Source organism: Galeopterus variegatus, unplaced genomic scaffold, assembly GCF_000696425.1.
Source record: "Galeopterus variegatus unplaced genomic scaffold, G_variegatus-3.0.2 Scaffold2556, whole genome shotgun sequence".
NCBI lineage: Eukaryota > Metazoa > Chordata > Mammalia > Dermoptera > Cynocephalidae > Galeopterus > Galeopterus variegatus.
The window spans coordinates 150,288-169,728 of record NW_007728667.1 but is presented as its reverse complement, the minus strand read 5'-3'; the positions used below and the strand labels follow the sequence as shown (position 1 = coordinate 169,728).

The 19,441-nt window shown below is 41.8% G+C and overlaps 1 protein-coding gene across 2 annotated transcripts in view; it reads left to right on the top strand.

The window, feature by feature from the left end:
• The window catches only part of SERTAD2 (SERTA domain containing 2), a 109,742-nt gene extending 90,912 nt beyond the window's left edge, over positions 1 to 18,830 (top strand). The window contains exons 1-2 of one of the 2 annotated variants that reach the window (XM_008582286.1): positions 190 to 268; positions 17,582 to 18,830. In XM_008582286.1, the coding sequence (XP_008580508.1) occupies positions 17,586 to 18,530 (945 nt within the window). In that variant the 5' untranslated portion in view covers positions 190 to 268; positions 17,582 to 17,585 and the 3' untranslated portion in view covers positions 18,531 to 18,830. Of the gene's footprint in view, positions 1 to 189; positions 269 to 17,581 lie in introns of those variants that run through there. The other variant, XM_008582287.1, reaches the window with a different exon arrangement.
• Positions 18,831 to 19,441: the final 611 nt, after the last annotated feature.

Here is a 19,441-nt window from a genome sequence, read left to right as displayed (position 1 = left end):
TGCCGGCCGGGGCAGGGCGCCCCCTCCGCCTGCCTCCCGCTTCCTCCTCCGCCGCCTGCCCGCCGCCGCCGCCGCCTCCACCATTGTATAATGCTTCGGGCGCGCCGGCAGAGGACGGCGGAGTCTTAGCTTCGGTCTCGCCTCCTGCCTGCTCCCCGGCGCCACCCTCGGGCCCCCAGAGCGGGGCGTTCCGCATGGAGCGGGAATAGCTTGAGGAGTGGGCGGAAACCCCTCCTGATGCGTTAGTTCCCAGGTGGAGCTGCATGTGGTAAGTTCTCCTGGCGCCGGACTGGAGGCGACCCTCGGGTGCGCGGCGCTCCGGGTGGGTGGGGGACGGTGCTGGGACTCGACCAGGGCCGGGAGAGCCCGGAGGGCGGAGGAGGAGCCGGGCGCCACCGCGGGAGGGACCCGGGGCTGGAGCAGGTACGAGGAGGAGCGCTGCTTCCCGACCCCGCGCCCTTGGATCCCCGGAGCGAGGGCGAGAGACCCCCGGCGTCCGCTGGCACATCTGCTGGGGGAAGGGCAGGGGCCGGGCAGTCACAGTCCGGGGTCAGGAGGGGGTCGGGAGCTAATGAGAGCCGAGTGGTGGGGCGGAGGGAGCTTGGAGCTGTCGCCTTTTACAGCTGGGATGTGTATGCGTGTTGTGGCGGTGGTTGTGTTGTGAACGTGGAAGACTTTTTTTTTAAGGCTCAGATTGCTGGCGCGAAGGCTACTTTTGAGTTCCGCGGCCGGGTCTGCATCCAACTTGTTATAGTGTGTTTTTGGAGTTTCTTCTGTTTTTGTTAGAAACGTCCGTCTCTGCCTTCTTTTCGTCCATGCCCAAGTGAATTGATTTTGGAACTATCTGTATATTAAACTTAACGTATCGTTGGTTTTTAAGTTAGAAATCTACAAGTCATCTTCGTGGTAACTGCCTGTGCCTGGAAGGGAGGGGGCTGAGGGGAGCCAGCTGTCCCAAACCCTAGACTGTGTGCCATTAAGACGGGCTGCGTGCAGAGGATCATTGCATCGAGAGAGAGTCATAAGTGGTTCTTATTTTCCTTTTCCATAAATTATATTACCTTCAGCCGGAGTGGTAGTAATAGTATGAGATGGGAGTCGAGTTTTAGGTTTAATTTTAAGTTTCACAAAAAGATTAGAGACGGTTTGTCTTAGAACAACTTTTTGCTTGCAAGCTGGGTAGTTTCAAGATGTTTCAGGAGGTAGAAAGTAAGTTTTTACAGACACTTAACGGGGAAGGGCAATCCGCAGGGTGAGACATTCAGCCTCAGACTACAGCAGTTTTTATTTGAATCGAATTGGGTAGCCCCAGTTAGTTGGTCTTAAGGAAGAGAGTAAATGTTTTCAAGCTTTGTTTATGAAATATGCTTTTTGATTTCCCAATATATGTTAAGAAATGTCCATAATGTGTGTAAGGAGCCTACAAGTTGTACTCACAAGTAGGATTACTGAGGCCTTAAGTGCTCAAAGTAGTTTTTCGTAATTAGGGACTAGTTCCTGACAAGAGTGAAGTGGGCTCTTCGTGCCACTCAACCCCTGGAGGACGGTCCACCTGAGAGTGTCTGGGTTGTTTTGCTGATGGGGGGTGGGGTAGTTGCTCAGCTCACCAGAAGGTATGTCTCACCCTAGCAGCTCCCATTTCTCCCCCTTTTTATAGCAGTCTGTTCTGATTTGAGTGTGCTAGGGTGTGCTGTGAGGATGAAAATACCCATCCTAAGATCCCTACTTCTGGTGCGAGCAAGAATAGCTTGTTTGTGGATCTCTGCTTTCCTGTTCGTTTTATCAATTTCTTCATTTAAAAAAAAAAAAGACATCTTTAGAAGTTTCTCTTTAGCTTCATCGACTTACCTTGTTTGTGGATCTCTGCTTTCCTGTTCGTTTTATCAATTTCTTCATTTAAAAAAAAAAAAAAAAGACATCTTTAGAAGTTTCTCTTTAGCTTCATCGACTTAGTTAGAGGTATTATGTGTTAATATAAAATTGTCGATGTTCATCAAGTTTGGAATCCTCTAAAATAATTTAATTTCCCCCTCCTCTTAATTAAGATGTACATAACCATGTTGCTCTCGGGTGAGAAATCTTATTAAATGGATTTGAAGTCCCCCACCCCCCTTAAAAACACCTGGCTCTCTTCCTTACTTCATTATGACAGGTAGGGGAGAGGACTCACATTTTATAATGCCAACCAAGTGTACAACAGGAGATGTCCTAGAGAACAGTTTTATTGTCAGCAGAGTGTCACAGCTTCTTAGGTAACAGCTGCTCAGGCTGTTTTCCCTTAAAGAACTGAGAGATATTAACTCAGACTTAGAAAATCTTTACACTTCTGTTTGCTTAATTGTCCCCCTTTAAAGCTTATTGAGAAGCTGAAATACAACTTTTACCCAGTTACTACACACTGAATTATTATTAATAATGAGCATAGAAAAAATAGCATATATTTTGATATTTTATAACTCACTCAAATATGCGTGGCAACTGATAGCTTATGGGATTCACGATTTTAAACAGTGCTCCAATGGCAGAGCAAAAGTTATAACACTACTTTAGAAAGGTGAGTGTGTGCTCATGCACGCATACACGCATACACACACACCCCTCAGATAAAATTTTTAAAAATATGATGGGAGGTTTAAGATGTCCGAATGCCAATTCATAAAAATAGCTTCTATCAATAAATAAAGTTGCATACTACAAATGATGAGTATCTGGTTACACTATAAGTTTACCCTCAGTTGAAATATGTTATTCTTACTTTAGTACTAAGAAAGGTAAAAGCTACAACAAAACTTTAGAGGTTTCTTTTGCTGTGGTTTCTTGTTAAAGAGCATTGGTAAAAGTATGAAGCTTTATTTTATATTTCATTTATATCAGCAGAATCAAGACCATTTTGTCAATATTATGTATAGATAAAATATGTGTAGATAAATACAGCGCTTAGAAGTGTGAAAAATTTAGAGTTTTTAAAACTTTGTAGCCAGAGGACTTTTATATTTACTGTCATGGCATATTCTATAGGAGGTAGCTCTAGCTGCAAAAGTTTCTTGGCAAGAGAAAAGAAAAATTTAGAGTTTTTAAAACTTTGTAGCCAGAGGACTTTTATATTTACTGTCATGGCATGTTCTATAGGAGGTAGCTCTAGCTGCAAAAGTTTCTTGGCAAGAGAAAAAAAGAGAGAGAGGGCCAGCGAGCGAGCACGAGCCCTATCTCTGATTACTGAGTCCAAAGATCAGGTGTATGCTAAAGACACCAGAGGGCAAGCTCCAGTTTAAGTGAAAATGGCCACAGAATAAGGGTAACAACCAGCACTCGTAGGTCTTTGTGTTAATTAATACTGACTAGCAGAACATGAAAATCTAAAAATGCTGTAGTCACTGTATGTGCACAAACCATATATTTTCTACCTACCTACCATTAATAATTATTCCTTAAACAATTGATAGAAATCCACAAGTCAGGACTCCTGTTTGAAAAGTACGAATATGTGGATATTTAATTTAGTTTTAATATTTTTGAAGGAAATAGCTACTGACCAAAGTTGGCATATCTTTTTAAAAATAATTATTGTCTCAAATCGCCAGTGCAGTTGGCATTAAAGACAAACTTCTGCCCTGTGTGCAGATGCTGGGAAACCCTTATGAACAGAACAGTCCCCTGGAGTGTCCATCACTCACTGTGTAGAGTAGTGTCTTTCTCCATTAGCACTGTGTGGCAGTTCGTTCTTTGTATGATCTGTGAATGGCATATGTCAGCCCAATAAGACGACATTCCTATTCTGGGTAATAAATAGATGCCTTGTTTTTACTTCTTTTCAAAGATCATGAGACAAACAAAACATGCTTAGCTGTCTAAAAATTTCCTTTGAAATAAAAATAAAAATTACAAAATAAACCCATCACAATATCTTTTTAAATGTATGATTTCTAATAGGACAAAACAGATCGTCATAATTTCAGTAAGCACCACATACAGACGATGCAAACTCTCTTTTGGAAATTTTGGTCTTTGTGGTCTGAGGAGTCTTAAAGCTAGAAAGACACATTTGACTCTTCTCAGGATCTTCTCTCCCTCATCTGAACTTAATTGGAAACACCGTCCAGATTTCACTGAAGCAAACCCCATAATTTGATTGATTTAGAAACCCAGGATCATCTAAGCTGAATTCTGTCCTCATTGCAGAGTTCAGTTCAGAAATGGAGTCGACATCTATGCTCTTTCTAGCCTCTCTTACACTTGCACGCTGTCTGGCCAGAGCTGGCCCTGCTTGTCAGCAGAGGCGGCAGAATGAGGGGTGAGTGGCGAGTGGACTGAGCTATGCGGATGCGTGGGGTGGGGGCTGGAGGGAGGAGAACGGAGGACAGAGCTGGAACTGACTGTGCAACTGCTATAGCAGGTCTGACTAGTTTGAGGTGCCGAAAGGCAGCTTTGTTTCTCTAGTAACTCCAGGTAGCAGCAAACTTAAGTTCTTAAAACTCATTCATGTCTGCATTACTATCTTTTTGTCACTTTGCAAAAATCCGTAGCTTTGCAGAATTACTAATTTTAAGCTTTTTTCCTTTAAAAACCTTCATAGGAAGTTAACTGAAAAGAAGCTAAACCAAGCATTTTAATACTTCTAAGGAGTTTCACGTAGAATAAATAGTGAAGGGGAAGGGACTCTGGCTCTTATGGACATGATATATGTATACACACTCACACTCATATTTACAGTGTGCTGTGTGAACCTGTTGAATAAAAAGTAAAATGTACACTTGAATATGCCATGGTCAAAAAGATTGAGTCATGAAAAGTCCCTTGCTGCAGATTAGTCTTCAGCCCTTTGCTCTCCTCTGCTCTGCCTTCTTATCACTCCACCCCATGCCACAGCTCCTGGGGCTTGGAGCTGGCCTGCTGGCGTACCCCACCCTTGTGTTTAGAAATGTCTGCTGAGTTAAACTTAGGGAATCTGAGAGTCCCAAGGTCATCTCTACACCAGAACAGGTTTGCATAAAATTCTAGCTAATGAGATAAGAGGTTGCAACTGTTTTAAACTGATCTTCCCTGAGGTTATCCCATTTTACAATAGGTGTTACGGATTTGTTTTTCAGATTTTTTTCCTTTTTTGAGGGGGGTCCTGTGTCTGTGTGTACTTCTGTGTCTTCCATGCTGTCATAGAAAACCAATCTGGCAGAGGAATTTGGGCACAAAAGCAGCAGCAGCAGAATTTTTGCTCTGCCTCTCTGCTTGTCAGGAACCTGGTGGTGATGGTCTTTTCTGAACAGCTTTTAGAACAGACTGATTTTTAAAAATAGTTTTACCATGTCCAGAAATATAAAATAAAATAGATTTCCCCTAGTAGTGATTTTTAGCTGTCTGATAATAGTTGGTTTACAAATTCAAAATGTGATTCCTCAGGTAGCCCAAGCCTTCCTCAAAAGCCCCCACAGGTGGGTGGGATGAAGAGGCTGTTAGTATGAAGCAAGCTAGGTAGGTTGGAGGAAGGCTCTCGTAAAGATCACTGGAGGTGATTGAAGTATTAACAAGTATTTTCCTTAGAAAAGAAATATTTATTGTATTTAATGTGGAACTCTGATTAATTTGATTGTATTCAACTAAATGACTTTGCTTAAAGTTCAGTGAATCATTTATTATCAATACACAGAAGTCCTTGGAAAGAAATATACTTTATCTCAAAATAGCCCCACAGTAGTTATTTTTTTAAAAAATCGAGTGACTGCTGTATTTACAAAGTGTCATTCACTGCCTTCAAGTTTAGCTTGTATCTTCACTGCCTTTTTCTGTTGTGGAATTATTCAGGTGTATGATATAAAGTTTAAATTGTCTTGTAAAACCTTACCATTAGCCTACCTAATGCTTAGAGGCAACTAAAATAAACATTCCCCTTATATAGGTTACTTATGTGGGACGAGTATTTACATATTAGACTGGTTATGTCCACCCTTTTACATGTCTCTTAAGTATATTTCTATTATCCTATATCTCAAATTTTTGTACTCATATGTCATGTTGTGGAAATGTGATACTTTTAAGGAACCCAGATTTAGGCCATATAATGTTTAATTTTACTTAACAAATGAAAGTTATTTGTAAGTAAACAAATAACATTTCTCTGGTTTTCCTCTTTAGACTGCATGTAGAAGTTAAAAGATGAAATATAGTTTATATTTGTGAGAAATATTTTAAGTGATTTTTCATAGTAATAAAGCATCCAAATATGAAAGCACGACTAGTTTTTAATTTTTAACTTTTAAGAAACACTTCCATAAAAGCAATTCCTGAGGTAGCGTGCTTAATTTTTTCCTTAGTTTTATTCAGTGGCAAATAGTAGGCTAACAAATAAAACCTAAGAGGCAATCTTTGGTTTTACGTAAGATGCAATTTTATTTTTTACAGAATTATTGTAAAAAATTTAATTTACCTGTTTACCTGTTTTAGTATGGCTATTTTATATATCTGATGACCCTCTTTTGAAAAAAACCTGTCACATACTTTTGGCAAAGCCTTTGGTCTCTAATAATCTTCCCCACCCCCATTGTTTGTTAAGGGTCTCTAGTGTGAGAGGAAAAACAAGGTATCTTTAGGGAAAAGATGCTACAGGAGGGTTGAAACCAGAATCCCATCCAAGTAATTATAAATACAGGAAAAAAATATTTTCATTATGCATGGGAATGGGGGTTGGGTGAGGCTAGCTAGCCTTTACCAACACACAGTCTTATGGAAAAGAAAGCCAAATCTTAGAATTCCTTCTCTTAATGTTAATGAGACTTGAGATTCCAAATGCTAAAGATGTACTCCTGAACATCAAATTATTATGAATTAGCACTATAATTTAACTGGTTATAATATATATGTAAATAATATCTGTTCATAGTTACCAGTTTTCACAGGGAAAGATTGATAATAGTTCACGCTAAAGATGTACTCCTGAACATCAAATTATTATGAATTAGCACTATAATTTAACTGGTTATCATATATATGTAAATAATATCTGTTCATAGTTACCAGTTTTCACAGGGAAAGATTGATAATAGTTCATCTGTTAAGAGCATTATTGAGCACACAGCATCATATAACCTGAACGTGTAATTTGAATAGAAAGAATTCCAGCAAGTAGTTACACAGTAACTTGCTTCATTATCTCCCTGCGGTTAACTGCATTATGTTTTACAATTAAATGGCTCCTCCCCAATGTCCCTTACGAAGGGTTTTCCGGAATAACTGCCTAAAGCAGTGTCTGTTCAGTATGGAGGTAATTTACTGTTATGAAGAAGCAACAGGATTATTTTAGACTTCTATATTAGCAAAATTCTTAGTGCCAAACCCATTGTCTGGTTGGGAGTCCATTTTAGAACCCCCACTGGAAATTCTGAGCTGTTGGTTTCTCCAAATCCACATCTCATGACCTGGGTTTTTGCTTATTTGTTTGTTCTCAGTTCAGGAATCCTCCAGAGATTTTAACCATGGTTTTTGAAACTGTTACTTATATACAGGTAACAACCTTTCCTATACATAGTATTTCCAGAGTTTGAACCATAGCCTAATATTATTTAGTTTGGGCTTGGCAAGGCTCCCAGCTTGCTTAGCATTGTTCTGTGGATACTTGAATTTAGGAACAATGTTGGAAATGTGTATACTTAGAGCTCTGTAGGTAGAAATTTCAGTGAAGAGTCAGACTTCGGGGGTGCCTTGTTGCTCTGCTGCACCCCCTTGTGGCTGGATGTGGCCTGCTGTCTTTCAGAGTTTAAAAGTAGTTCTAACTTGTACTTGGAGTGCTTGTTTACATAGAGCATTAGTAGCTTTCTTCTATGTAAAAAACTATCAAGTTAATATAATATTTACTGAGGATGTAAATAATTTATTATGCTTATTTGATTTTTTCCAATTTGCAGAATTTTAAAAATATGTATTTGTGTGTTGTGTTCTTTAACTTTTTATTATGGAAAATTCCAAACATACTCAAAAGTAAAAGGAAGAGTACAATGCACACTGCCTTGTATTTACCACCCAGCTTCACCAGTTACCAACATTTTGTCGATCTTGTTTCATCTGCATGGCCAGTTTTTTTCTGGAGTATTTTAAGCAAATTCCAGGCATCAGATCATATTGAGTATGTTCTTGGTAAACTGAAGTTCAGAAACTGTATAATTCTACTAAACCTTTTACTTTAATTAAGTGTGCTGTGCATTTAGCCAAAGATCCTTAGGTAAAATAAAAGAATCGATAGCCCTTCCATTGTCCTTGGAAGAAGGTAACTGGTGTTCTTAGCTTCTTAAGGGTTGGTATTTAAACTAAAATTCCCAGCTGGCCGAGGAACCAATAAGACAGGGTATTAGAAACATTTTATGCTACTTGACGTTGATATTCTAAAGAGCCTGTTTTTCTTAATAGATGTTTATTAACAAGGCCATAATTTATTCTAAAGAAATATTGACTTAGAACATTCCCTCCCATAATTTGATTCTATTTTACTTATAAATGCAGTTAGTTGTCAATGTTTAAAATTTTCTTTTCTTTTTCCAGGAGAAAAGATCATATTTGACAAACCACCAGTGTTAGAAATTGTATTCAATTTAATAGAAGCATGTAAAAATCTTGAGAGGGAAAGCTAGAATTTCTCAAAATGTGGACCGCAGAAGACAGCCCCCAAAGTAAAGGTTGTTTCTTAAATGTACTTAGAGGTTGACTTTCTGGACGAATTTCAGTTTTGTCTCCAAGCTTTAAGATGCTGTCAAGAAAGCCAGGTGGGGGATTGTTCCTGTGAGTCTCCATCCAAATGCAGGGGCTGCGGGCTCCCGGGCTGCAGCACCCTGTGGCCTGGCATGGCCAGTGCACAGCGGGGGAGAGCCAGGAGGAGGCGCCGCAGACAGTGGTGTCCAGTTACCCGTTCAGCACTGGAGCACTGGTAACTGGCTTGATCCAGTGACTGGCCTGATAATTACATCGCTGATTTGTTAGGGGAGTCTTTGTCTTACCAATTAGCATGGATGATACTGCAGGGACCTCAGAAATCCTGGATGAGCTTTGGTTTCAAAAAAACAAAACAAAACAAAAAAAAACAGCTTTCCAATCCAGGCAGCGTTAGGGGTTCTGTTGCTAACACTCTGCCTGGTCCTCTGGGAATCTGTAAATCAGCAGAGAGGCTCTCTCCCCACTGGAATTTTGCCCCTGTTTCTGCCACTCCCCTACACCAGAGGCAGTCACTTTGGGGTCTGAAGTCTACCTTTGGGATGCAGATACCCCACACTTCACCACACGCTCCTGGACGGGGACAGTCACTCTTGTGCCTGCTGCAGAGCCCAGGACACTCAGAGGCCCGGCTGAAGGCTTTCTATTATTTCCCTCTCTGATCCTGCGCATCCCAACAACCATGTCCTTTCAGGGCAGCCTTTTTGTTCTCGCTGGTGTGTTGTGCTGTTACTTGGGGGAGGGAGGGTGTTACAAGCACAGACCGTATCAGGTTTCTTAGTCCAGCGAGTTTTTAAGGTGTAATATTCTAAGCGTAGAAAGTTGTCCCAGCAGATGTGGCTTCCCCCAGTGAAGCAGGATGGGGTTTTGCCTCCCTGCTGGGGGCTGCTGTGTCACAGTTGACAGCAGGCTGGAAGAAGAGCTACTTCTCATGCGGCTGATGGGAGGTGTCTCTTTGTCAGGAACTGCTGCGCTCCATTTGGACCACCTCGAAAGCAGGGTCCAAAAGCATCCTGAGAAAAGTGTGTGGAGTGCAGAGAGGAGAAATGAGAATATTCTGTGTTCCAGCAATGGTCTCAAAGCCATTTCTGGCCCAGCTTTGAGCCAGCCTCTGTTTTGGGCTCAGAAGTCTGTCACACACACATTTAATTTTGCCAGGGGCACTTCTTTTTTTTAACCACTACCCCCAAAAGAAACTGAAAGAATGTGTGTGTTTCCACTTCCAAGGCTGTGGGTTTTGGCGGCACAGGATGTCAGGGTGAGGGAAGAGCCTCTGTAAGACACTCACTACCCATCTTCTCTTCTTTTTTTCTTCACAAGAGGGGGATCCTTAAGGTTAGATAGCTGCTCTCAATTGTCGACATTAATGTAAAGGCCTCATTTTTCTGGTTTGTAGTATCAGCATTGGTGCCACTGAACTCTTCAGCAACCAGTGGTCACACCAGTGGTCTGTTGGACAGTGTAGTTGAAGAGGGGAGGGAGGTGGCTTTTTAAAGCTCCCCTTTGAATTAGGAGCTTTTTTCTTGAGAGCTAGTAACTACTATTTTAAAACCACTTTTATCAGAGTGCAACATGCATACAGAGACATGGAAGGTCCTAAATGTAGAGGCCAGTGATATGCACAAAGCAAACACCAGTGTCCTCTCCACCCAGATGAGGAAGTAGAACATGACCAGCTCCCCAGAGGCCACACGCTCCGCTTCTCATTGCCCATAGCCAGCTGCAGACCCGCAGTTTAGTGTTGCCTTAAGTGACTTTTACAACATCATGTTCCTTAATTATGAAGCCTGCTACTCTTGAAAAGGAAAAACACTGCATTTTTAGTTATCGTTACAAGTATTTTCTAGTCAAAAGGAAACTGGATCAAGCTGTTGAAAATAAATGAGGTACGAACCAATTGGGCCTTCAGGTGTTCCAAAGCGATGACCTCCTGAACTCCCCTGTCTCCCCCTACCTTCCCCTCCCACCCCCTGCCCCCAATCTTGGTATTAATGAGCCTCCATTAGAAGAGGAGATGCTGAGCTCAGAGTCCTTGCTACAAGCCATCCCCCACCCCCACCCCCATGCAGGACCAGGGCCTCCTTTCATTCCTTAATGCCTTATTGGTCATGAGATCAGCCACACCTTCCCTAACCATTTCCTCTCTCCAGAAATTGGCACTAAGCTGTCAGTTTTGATGCCCTCTTAAAGACTTTTTGTAGCGCTAATTCCCTTTCTGGACATCGAATGAAAACTATGAGTGATAGAGGGTTTTCCTTCTGTCTGGGGTAATGACTATTGTTTGGGATGAATCGAGTTAAAACATAATGCAGATGTTTACATCTTTTTTTGGCTGGCACAGAATCAGAGAGCCAGACCTGCTGGTGGACTGTGTAGCCTCACACAGCCCTCCACCCCCGGGTCTGTCCACTGGGTCACTAGGAAGCCATGGTGGCCTCAGAGGGCTGGGGTGAGCCTGCAGGTTAAAGCAGTGGTTTTTGTTGGTGATCATAGAATGACGAAGTGGTAATTTGGAAAAATACTCTTACCTTAAAAATCATAAAATTTTATTTATTTTGACAGTTCAAATAATGTTAGAGGACAGTAATTTAAAAAAATTTTTTTTAAAGAGGCATAGCTTTTAAATAGTTGAAAGACACTGAGTGAAAGATGACTTTTTGGATTCACTTTTATTCTTGCATTTTTTTCCTAATGCCTTAAAAATAAAAGCTATGAAATGGTACCCTTTTTAAAATAGGTACTGTTTATTTCCTTTTTGGACTTTAAGTGTAAGGCCTCACTGCCATTCACTTTAAGAATACAGCAAGAATCTGGACCCCCACTGGGCCAGTAGGATTTGATGTATCAGTCTGAGAGGCTGAGCTTTATCATTAAAATCGAGCTTAAGACATCTTAATTCCGCATGTAGTATTTTTTTTTAATGACAGTTATCACAAAATGCTGTTCATCCTTTTTGCCCTACTGGCTTATACACAAATAGGGAAGACCTTTGGAATCAAGATTAACTGAGTAAAGGTATTCTCAGGCTTAAACATAAAATGGTCTTGATGGGGAGGAGAGGAAATCGTGGTTCTCGAAGTGAACTCCCCAGACCAGCATCCCCTGGAAAGTTTCCTAAATGCAGATTCCTAGGCCCCACAGTCTGTTTAGCAAGCCCTCTGAGTGAGTCTGATGCATGCCCAAGTTTGAGAATTGAATGAGAGAGGCATTCCCAAAAGAGCTTTCTGAGCTGGGACTGTCCTACCCACTCTCTGTATCTAAGGTCCTAGTGCATTTTGTGACCCAGGTCCTGCCCTGGAAATCTGTCTCACTCCGAGGTATGTGCACCCCTTCTCTTTCTCAGACCCTCTCTCCCACACACAATTCACACTCAGGCACAAACACGCACACGTATCTGGCTCTGTCCTATAGTTCTTTGGTGTCCCCTGTGTCTTTTCTCATTCTTTCCATTTACCATTCATTTATTCAGTGACTATTTATGGAGCATTCACACACAATTCACACTCAGGCACAAACACGCACACGTATCTGGCTCTGTCCTATAGTTCTTCTTTGGTGTCCCCTGTGTCTTTTCTCATTCTTTCCATTTACCATTCATTTATTCAGTGACTATTTATGGAGCATTGTATGGACTGCCCTATACTGAGGATAAGAGATGAACAAAACAGACACAGTCTGTGCCTTCACGGGGCTTACTGACCAGAGGTAGAAAACAGACATTAAGAGACAACTTCACTTTAAATATAAAGTTCAAATAGTGGGGCTATAAATCTTATTTCCAGAAGTCTCCACCGATCACCCCAGCCCACAATAATCTCTCAGATTTCTTAACAGTGGGAGTTGCTCAGGATTTGCAAAACCCTTGAATGGTGAGCTGATATAGTCTCCTGATCCTGTTGTCCTTTGTCTTCTGAGGAAACTCCTAGTGACATTTGTTACTTTTGAGCATCTGCCTACACAGATTTTAGCTTTTGAGGGTGGGGTTGTTCCTAATGAAAAGCTGCATGATTGAAAGCCAGGTTGGTAACCTCAGTTCTGTTCTCTCCTTTTGAAAGTTCAACATATTATTGTGCTTGTTGTTTCTTTCTTTTTTATTTATTTGGGAAAGGGGGAGGGGGAGGGAATAATGGGGAATTGGTAAAGGGCCACAAAAAGTGATTATATTGTATATTGCTGAATATACTAACTATCCTGATTCAAGGATCACATATTGCACACAGGTATTGATAGTCAACTCTGTACCCCACAGATATGTAGAGTCAACTATGTTACAATAAAAAATTTTTTTTTTTAAAAAGGAAAAAGAAAGCCAGGTTTGGCATACAGAATTTTGTTCAGTATTAAACTTCCTAGAAAACTCCAGAAGAGAAGTTTTCATTTATATTGGTACCACAATGAATTTTGTTCCTTATTCTCAAAACTTAGTTTACTGTAGTTACTAGTTGCTAGAATTTATTTTAAGAAAACCAGAATGCTAGGAATTTGTCTCTAAGTTTATTGGGGAGGGAAGGAGGGAAGAGGAGGGTATTTTATCTCAAAACTTACATTAAGAGCCAGTGAATATTCAACAGAAAAGTGGTTGTGGTTAATTTTAGGTCCCTCTGGGTGGGCAGAAGCAGGGTGGAGCACCCACCTGATTTCCTCCATGTGGGGGTCTCTAACCCAGCCCTGAAGCTCAGGGTTCCTTTAGGTATTTGAAAAATTGGGTAGAAGCCATGGTCTTTGGGCTTGGGTAGTCACACGGCAAGGGAGGAGACAGAGTGTCAAAGCCCAGAGTAGCGGCAAGGGAGGAGACAGAGTGTCAAAGCCCAGAGTAGCGGCAAGGGAGGAGACAGAGTGTCAAAGCCCAGAGTAGCCGAGGAAGCAAGCAAGTCACAGGCCCCTCCTTGCCGTGACCTCCAGGCCCAGCCTCCGGCGTCAGTGTTCCAGGGCCTCAGAACCCCCCTTCCCAAGTGTTACCTGGAAGCCCTTAATGAGCTCCTGTTACTGCTTCATCTTCTAGCTGCAGCCCAGCGAGGCCTTCTGAAAGGTCACGTGCCTCTCCAATAGCACGCTTAAAGAGCTATTGTTATTTTCTTAGAGAGCCTGTGGAAAAAGAGGCTTCTGAGGAGCCGGGCGGACCCTGGCCTTGGCCAGCCTGAGCCAGGCCCAGAGAGGCTGGGAGGGGCCGAAGCACCTGGCTTCTTGCCCTCTGGTTCTCAAGGACATATCTTCTTTTCGTCTTTAAATTGTGCCCTGCTTAAGGAGGGGGTGGTTATACAAAGCCTTGAGAGTGAGATTCTTCGCACCACCCTCCCTGCTTTCTTCTGACCATACTAAATTGTAATATTACTGCTGTGTGTCAAGCAAACTTTGGGGAAACTGTACTTCATTTTTAAGTAAAAATGTGGAGTAGCTTTATTATGTTGCATTTTATTCCTTCTACAATTTAGATAGAATTAGGATAAAAAAAAAATCAGGATTGTGTGTCTTTTGCTGTTTTACTGGGTATGTGGAGCCAGTTTTGCCTTGTAATATGAAATAGGGAAATGAAGGCAGACCTGCTTTGAGACTTACTCTATCCTCTGTTGGGGTCCTTATTTACACATTTGAAGAGCATCCAAGATACGATTTGTGTATTTGTTCCTGCTCACCGATTTTGCTTACAAGGGCCCTCCACCCTTACCTTCCAAGTAGCATTACAGATATCTTATCAGGCTTTTCCTAAATCATTGGGATTAGCACACAGCTGTGCCTTGTAATATGAAATAGGGAAATGAAGGCAGACCTGCTTTGAGACTTACTCTATCCTCTATTGGGGTCCTTATTTACACATTTGAAGAGCATCCAAGATACGATTTGTGTATTTGTTCCTGCTCACAGATTTTGCTTACAAGGGCCCTCCACCCTTACCTTCCAAGCAGCATTACAGATATCTTATCAGGCTTTTCCTAAATCATTGGGATTAGCACACAGCTGTGATCAGCTGGATCATTGTAATTGGAAATTAGGTGCTTCTCATATTGAAATCTCTCTGAAAGTATCTTTCAGCTATGGGCATTCTGCTAAGTGCCTGCATTATCACATGTTCTGTATGCTTTTTAAATATATGAGTTCTGTAGATTCAGTGATTATTTCTAGCAAAACATGTTGTTGAAAAGGACCTGTTGTTTATTCTGGTAACAAGTCTTGAAAAAACAGTCCTACATTGATGACTAAAAGAAAAGTATACACTCTCTTGCCTAACTAAACATTACCTCTCTTCCAGAAAATCAATAAAAATTCAAATGGCGATGAGCTTACTAATTTGTTTTTAGTTGTATTTTGGTTTACATTTTGGGACAGTACTTCTCAAACTTTCTGTGATGAGGAACCGTCTTGTTTTTGCTTTATCCCCCCAATCCTTCATGGACTTAAATAAAACAAAATAAAAATAATTACTAGAAAAATGAAATGAAAATACAAGATGTAGGCAAAAGAATCTCCATTTTAAAAATTAGATTTACAGACATATAATTACTCTATAAATCTGCTGTATAAGTTTCTAAATAATACAGTATCTATATCTGCCTCATCATGGGCTGATAACAGCTTGCAGACTGGCATTGTCTATGGACCAAACTTTGAGAAACACCATTTTAGAGTGCACATGTATGTATTCGTGTACTCACATAAGTTTAAATGTGTTGGCATGATCACATTATAACATGACATAGATCGTATAACAGGTTCATATGAGAATTAAATGTACTAAGTAAGCTCTTTGTCAAAAGTCAAAATTTTCTGGAAGTATTTAAACACTCAAAGTGTAAGCAAATACAGTTAGTATAATTGTGAATACAGTTATGCATTTCAAAACTCAGTTATCTAGTAACACTTCTGATGTGTAAAGTAGAAGGTGTTTTGCAATGTGAAATGAAACCACCTCCACTCTGATTCACCCTGAGGTTTAAATGGGCACAGATATTTTAGGTAGGGAATGTTCTAGCAAAGTAGATATATATACAAATGAGACTTTTAGCTCCAAACAGTAGGAAATAATGTCTGTCACATTAAGTATTAGATAAGCCAGTTGTCACTATCATAACTTCCTGCCTGATTATGGGACTGGTCTTTAGTCCTAGTGATTGACAGCCATTTTCTCAACATTTGCAAAACGAGGAGAAATGTTTCATACCAGTAACTCCATGTTCTTTATAAGCAGTAACAACTTTCAAGCTGATTCTGACATCAGTTGGTTCCAGCTATCTTCGCCTATCTCTTCTGGAGTCACCTGAGGCTTGTGAGGTCAGTCACCCCACCTGGACTTGTATGCCAGGCCTGTGACCACTGGTTGTAACAAAGTATCTGAAGGAGGTTCTGTGACATTTATATTCTATTTAGCCTTATTCCTTTAGGATGAGAGTCAAAATTCAAATTGATGATGAGGTATAGGAGGAGATACGCAGTCTCTTGAAGATGAGACTCTATTGTGTGGGACTCCCCGTTGTGCCTGGCAGAGTGCCTAAGACAGCGTAGTTGCAGATAAGTTACTAAAGGATTGGATAAGGCGTGATCAGTCAGTTGAAGCAATTCAGTAAAAGGTAAGTAGCATGTAGAAGAAAAGTTGGGTAACTACAAAACAGTTGCTTGCACAGTATATGAAGGTATCAGAAAGAGTGAGTCACATTGAGGAGGGAATTAACACGTGTCTGCGTGTGAGTGTTGTAGAGAGAGTGAGGGAGCAAGATAGGCCTGGCTTAATTAGAACCATGTATTCTGGTCTGAACAACAAAAGGACAGCTTTCTTGATTAGATGGTTAGAAAGTGAGGTCTGCGAGACAAAGGGTAATGAGCTTGAGATTGTTCTCTTTGGACAGTAGAACTTCTGAAAGAAGGTGATGACAGTGTGATCTTGCAGAGTTGGAAGGACCATTCTCTAGAAGGTGGCAGCCAGCTGAAGACCAGTGTTCACTAAGGCGAAAGAGCAAGTGAGGCCACAGCCTGTGCTGTGAGCAGCAGGTGATGTGGGGCAGGAGTTCCTCTCTTTGGTTTTAGAGTTCAACTCGTTACCAAATTCTCAAAGCCTGGGATGTGAGGTCGTTGTTCCTTTGAAATACATGTGTATCTCTGGAGTCACAGTAGGTATTTTGTTATGAAATGTCTCAAGTACCCAAACAGCAGTGCTTATAATCAGAGCAAATTACTTTAAAATTAATCCAGTTGCATTCAGACATAACTGTGTGCAATGAAATTGAGCCAAGGAAAAACTTGGGCTAGAAAATACACGTTGCTCTCCTTGATTCTAGAATGAAAAGCAGTGGCAGCTCAGTCACTGTGGTCATTTAACACAGGCCAAGTGCTTCACCACATATCACCAGGCAGAAAGGCTCTATGCGTAATGAGGAAGGAAAAAGCATTTTGAAAGTAGGCACAGTGTACATGTTCCCCCTTTTCTAACTTGGTTCTTTTAATCATTCGAGATGGGTTCAAGCTGTAGTTTATGACACCTATTTTGCTTAGGTCATAGCATTGTAAGTGTTTTCTTGGGCTTTAAAAATAAATCCATCTGGGGGAGGGAAATTGAACCTGCATGTTAATGTTAGGCATGCGAATGCCAGCACATGAGCTGTGAGAAAGTCAAAATCATGGTTTCCATGGTAACTCTTAACTTGTCTGTGTTGTACACATTTCTCAAGAAATACATTCACCAGACACCTAGTGATAAAAACTGCTCTGCAGGCATACAGAGTAGATTGCCCGATTCACTCCTGTTCTAAAAGATCTTCCCCCAATTAATCCGTCAGTTCTAAACAACCCTGGGGAAGAAACTGAAGTCCAAGTCCTGACCTCCAAGTCAGTGGTTTTTTTTTTTATGGGAGGAAGGAGCAGCTGTCATGTGATTAATGCCATGTCCTTCCTTTCTCCTTTGCAGATATATGTTGGGTAAAGGAGGAAAACGGAAGTTTGATGAGCATGAAGATGGGCTGGAAGGCAAAATCGTGTCTCCCTCTGACGGTCCATCCAAGGTGTCTTACACCTTACAGCGCCAGACTATCTTCAACATTTCCCTTATGAAACTCTATAACCACAGGCCGCTGACAGAGCCCAGCTTGCAAAAGACTGTTTTGATTAATAACATGTTGAGGCGGATCCAGGAGGAACTCAAACAGGAAGGCAGCCTGAGGCCCGTGTTCCCCCCCAACTCCCAGGCCACCGACTCTCTGAGCGACAGCTACCGGGAGGCCCCACCCGCCTTCAGCCACCTCACGTCCCCTCCAGCGCACCCCTGCGACCTCGGAAGCACTACACCCCTGGAGGCCTGCCTCACCCCGGCCTCGCTGCTCGAGGACGACGATGACACTTTTTGCACTTCCCAGGCCGTGCAGCCCGCGGCTCTTACCAAACTCTCACCTCCAGCCCTCCCGCCGGAAAAGGACAGTTTCTCCTCCGCCTTGGACGAGATCGAGGAGCTCTGTCCCACATCTACCTCCACCGAGGCCGCAGCAGCAGCGACTGACAGTTCGAAAGGAGTCCCCAGCCAGTCCAGCACCCAGAAACCCGAGGGGCCCCCAGACGGCCGCACGGATGACTCGAAACTCATTGACTCTCTGCCTGGGAATTTTGAAATAACAACGTCCACAGGGTTCCTGACAGACTTGACCCTGGACGACATCCTGTTCGCAGACATTGATACGTCCATGTATGATTTTGACCCCTGCACATCCTCGTCAGGGACAGCCTCAAAAATGGCCCCTGTGTCAGCCGACGACCTCCTCAAGACTCTGGCCCCTTACAGCAGTCAGCCCGTCACCCCCAGTCAGCCTTTCAAAATGGACCTCACTGAGCTGGACCACATCATGGAGGTGCTCGTGGGGTCCTAGACCCACGGACCCTGCGACTCTGCCCCCCGGCCCCTGCAAGCGTGCCCACACCCTGACAACTCTCCGCACTGTGCATGCAGCCTTGCTTGCCTTTTTCAGAGAAAAAGAAAAATTTCCAAAAGAATCACACTAGTTTTTGCTTTGAGCAGAGTTGGAGTGCCTTCATCCAAGTATGACCACTTTTAATACGTTTTTTTTTGAGTGGTTCCTCAGAGACCTACCCTGTAATAGGAAAGGATACATTTGAAGACAATGTTGCTATGTTGAATGACAAAAATAAACAGTTCAAGTGAAGCACAAGGATTAGGTTGGAAAAGCTGTAAATTGCATGTGCATATTTGTCTATTTTTTCTATAAGTTTTATTGCAAGAGGTAAAATATAAATATATATTATTTAGATAATCTCAGTACCTTTTCTGGCATTTTCGCCCTGTGTAGGTTGACTTGGCAATTAAGCCTTTTTAGAGGCATTAACTACTCCTCGTAAGTGTTGCATTTACATGGCTGTTTAGAAAACTGCTGCCCAAATTTATTTTATATTTTTGTACAGATTCTGCAGTTTATGATATTGTTTTTCTAAAAACAAATGCTGTTTATACATATGAGATAGCTATTTTGATAGGATTTGCTCACATAGTTCCTGCAAACTTCAGATGTACAAGTTGCACTTGTACTTTTATAGAGTTGTAATGTTTTATATGTGTATGGTGCAAGAGAAAATTAGATCAAATCAATCTGCAGTTGATATCCCCAAATGCAAACACACATAGACACATACAGACACACACACACACAGCGCTTTAAGAAAGGACCAGGTGATATCACACCCTAATTTCACAAGCACTGACCCCCCTGGCATGAACACCCGCCAGTACTGTGACTTCCAAAGCCAGAACCACGTCTGCTCATCA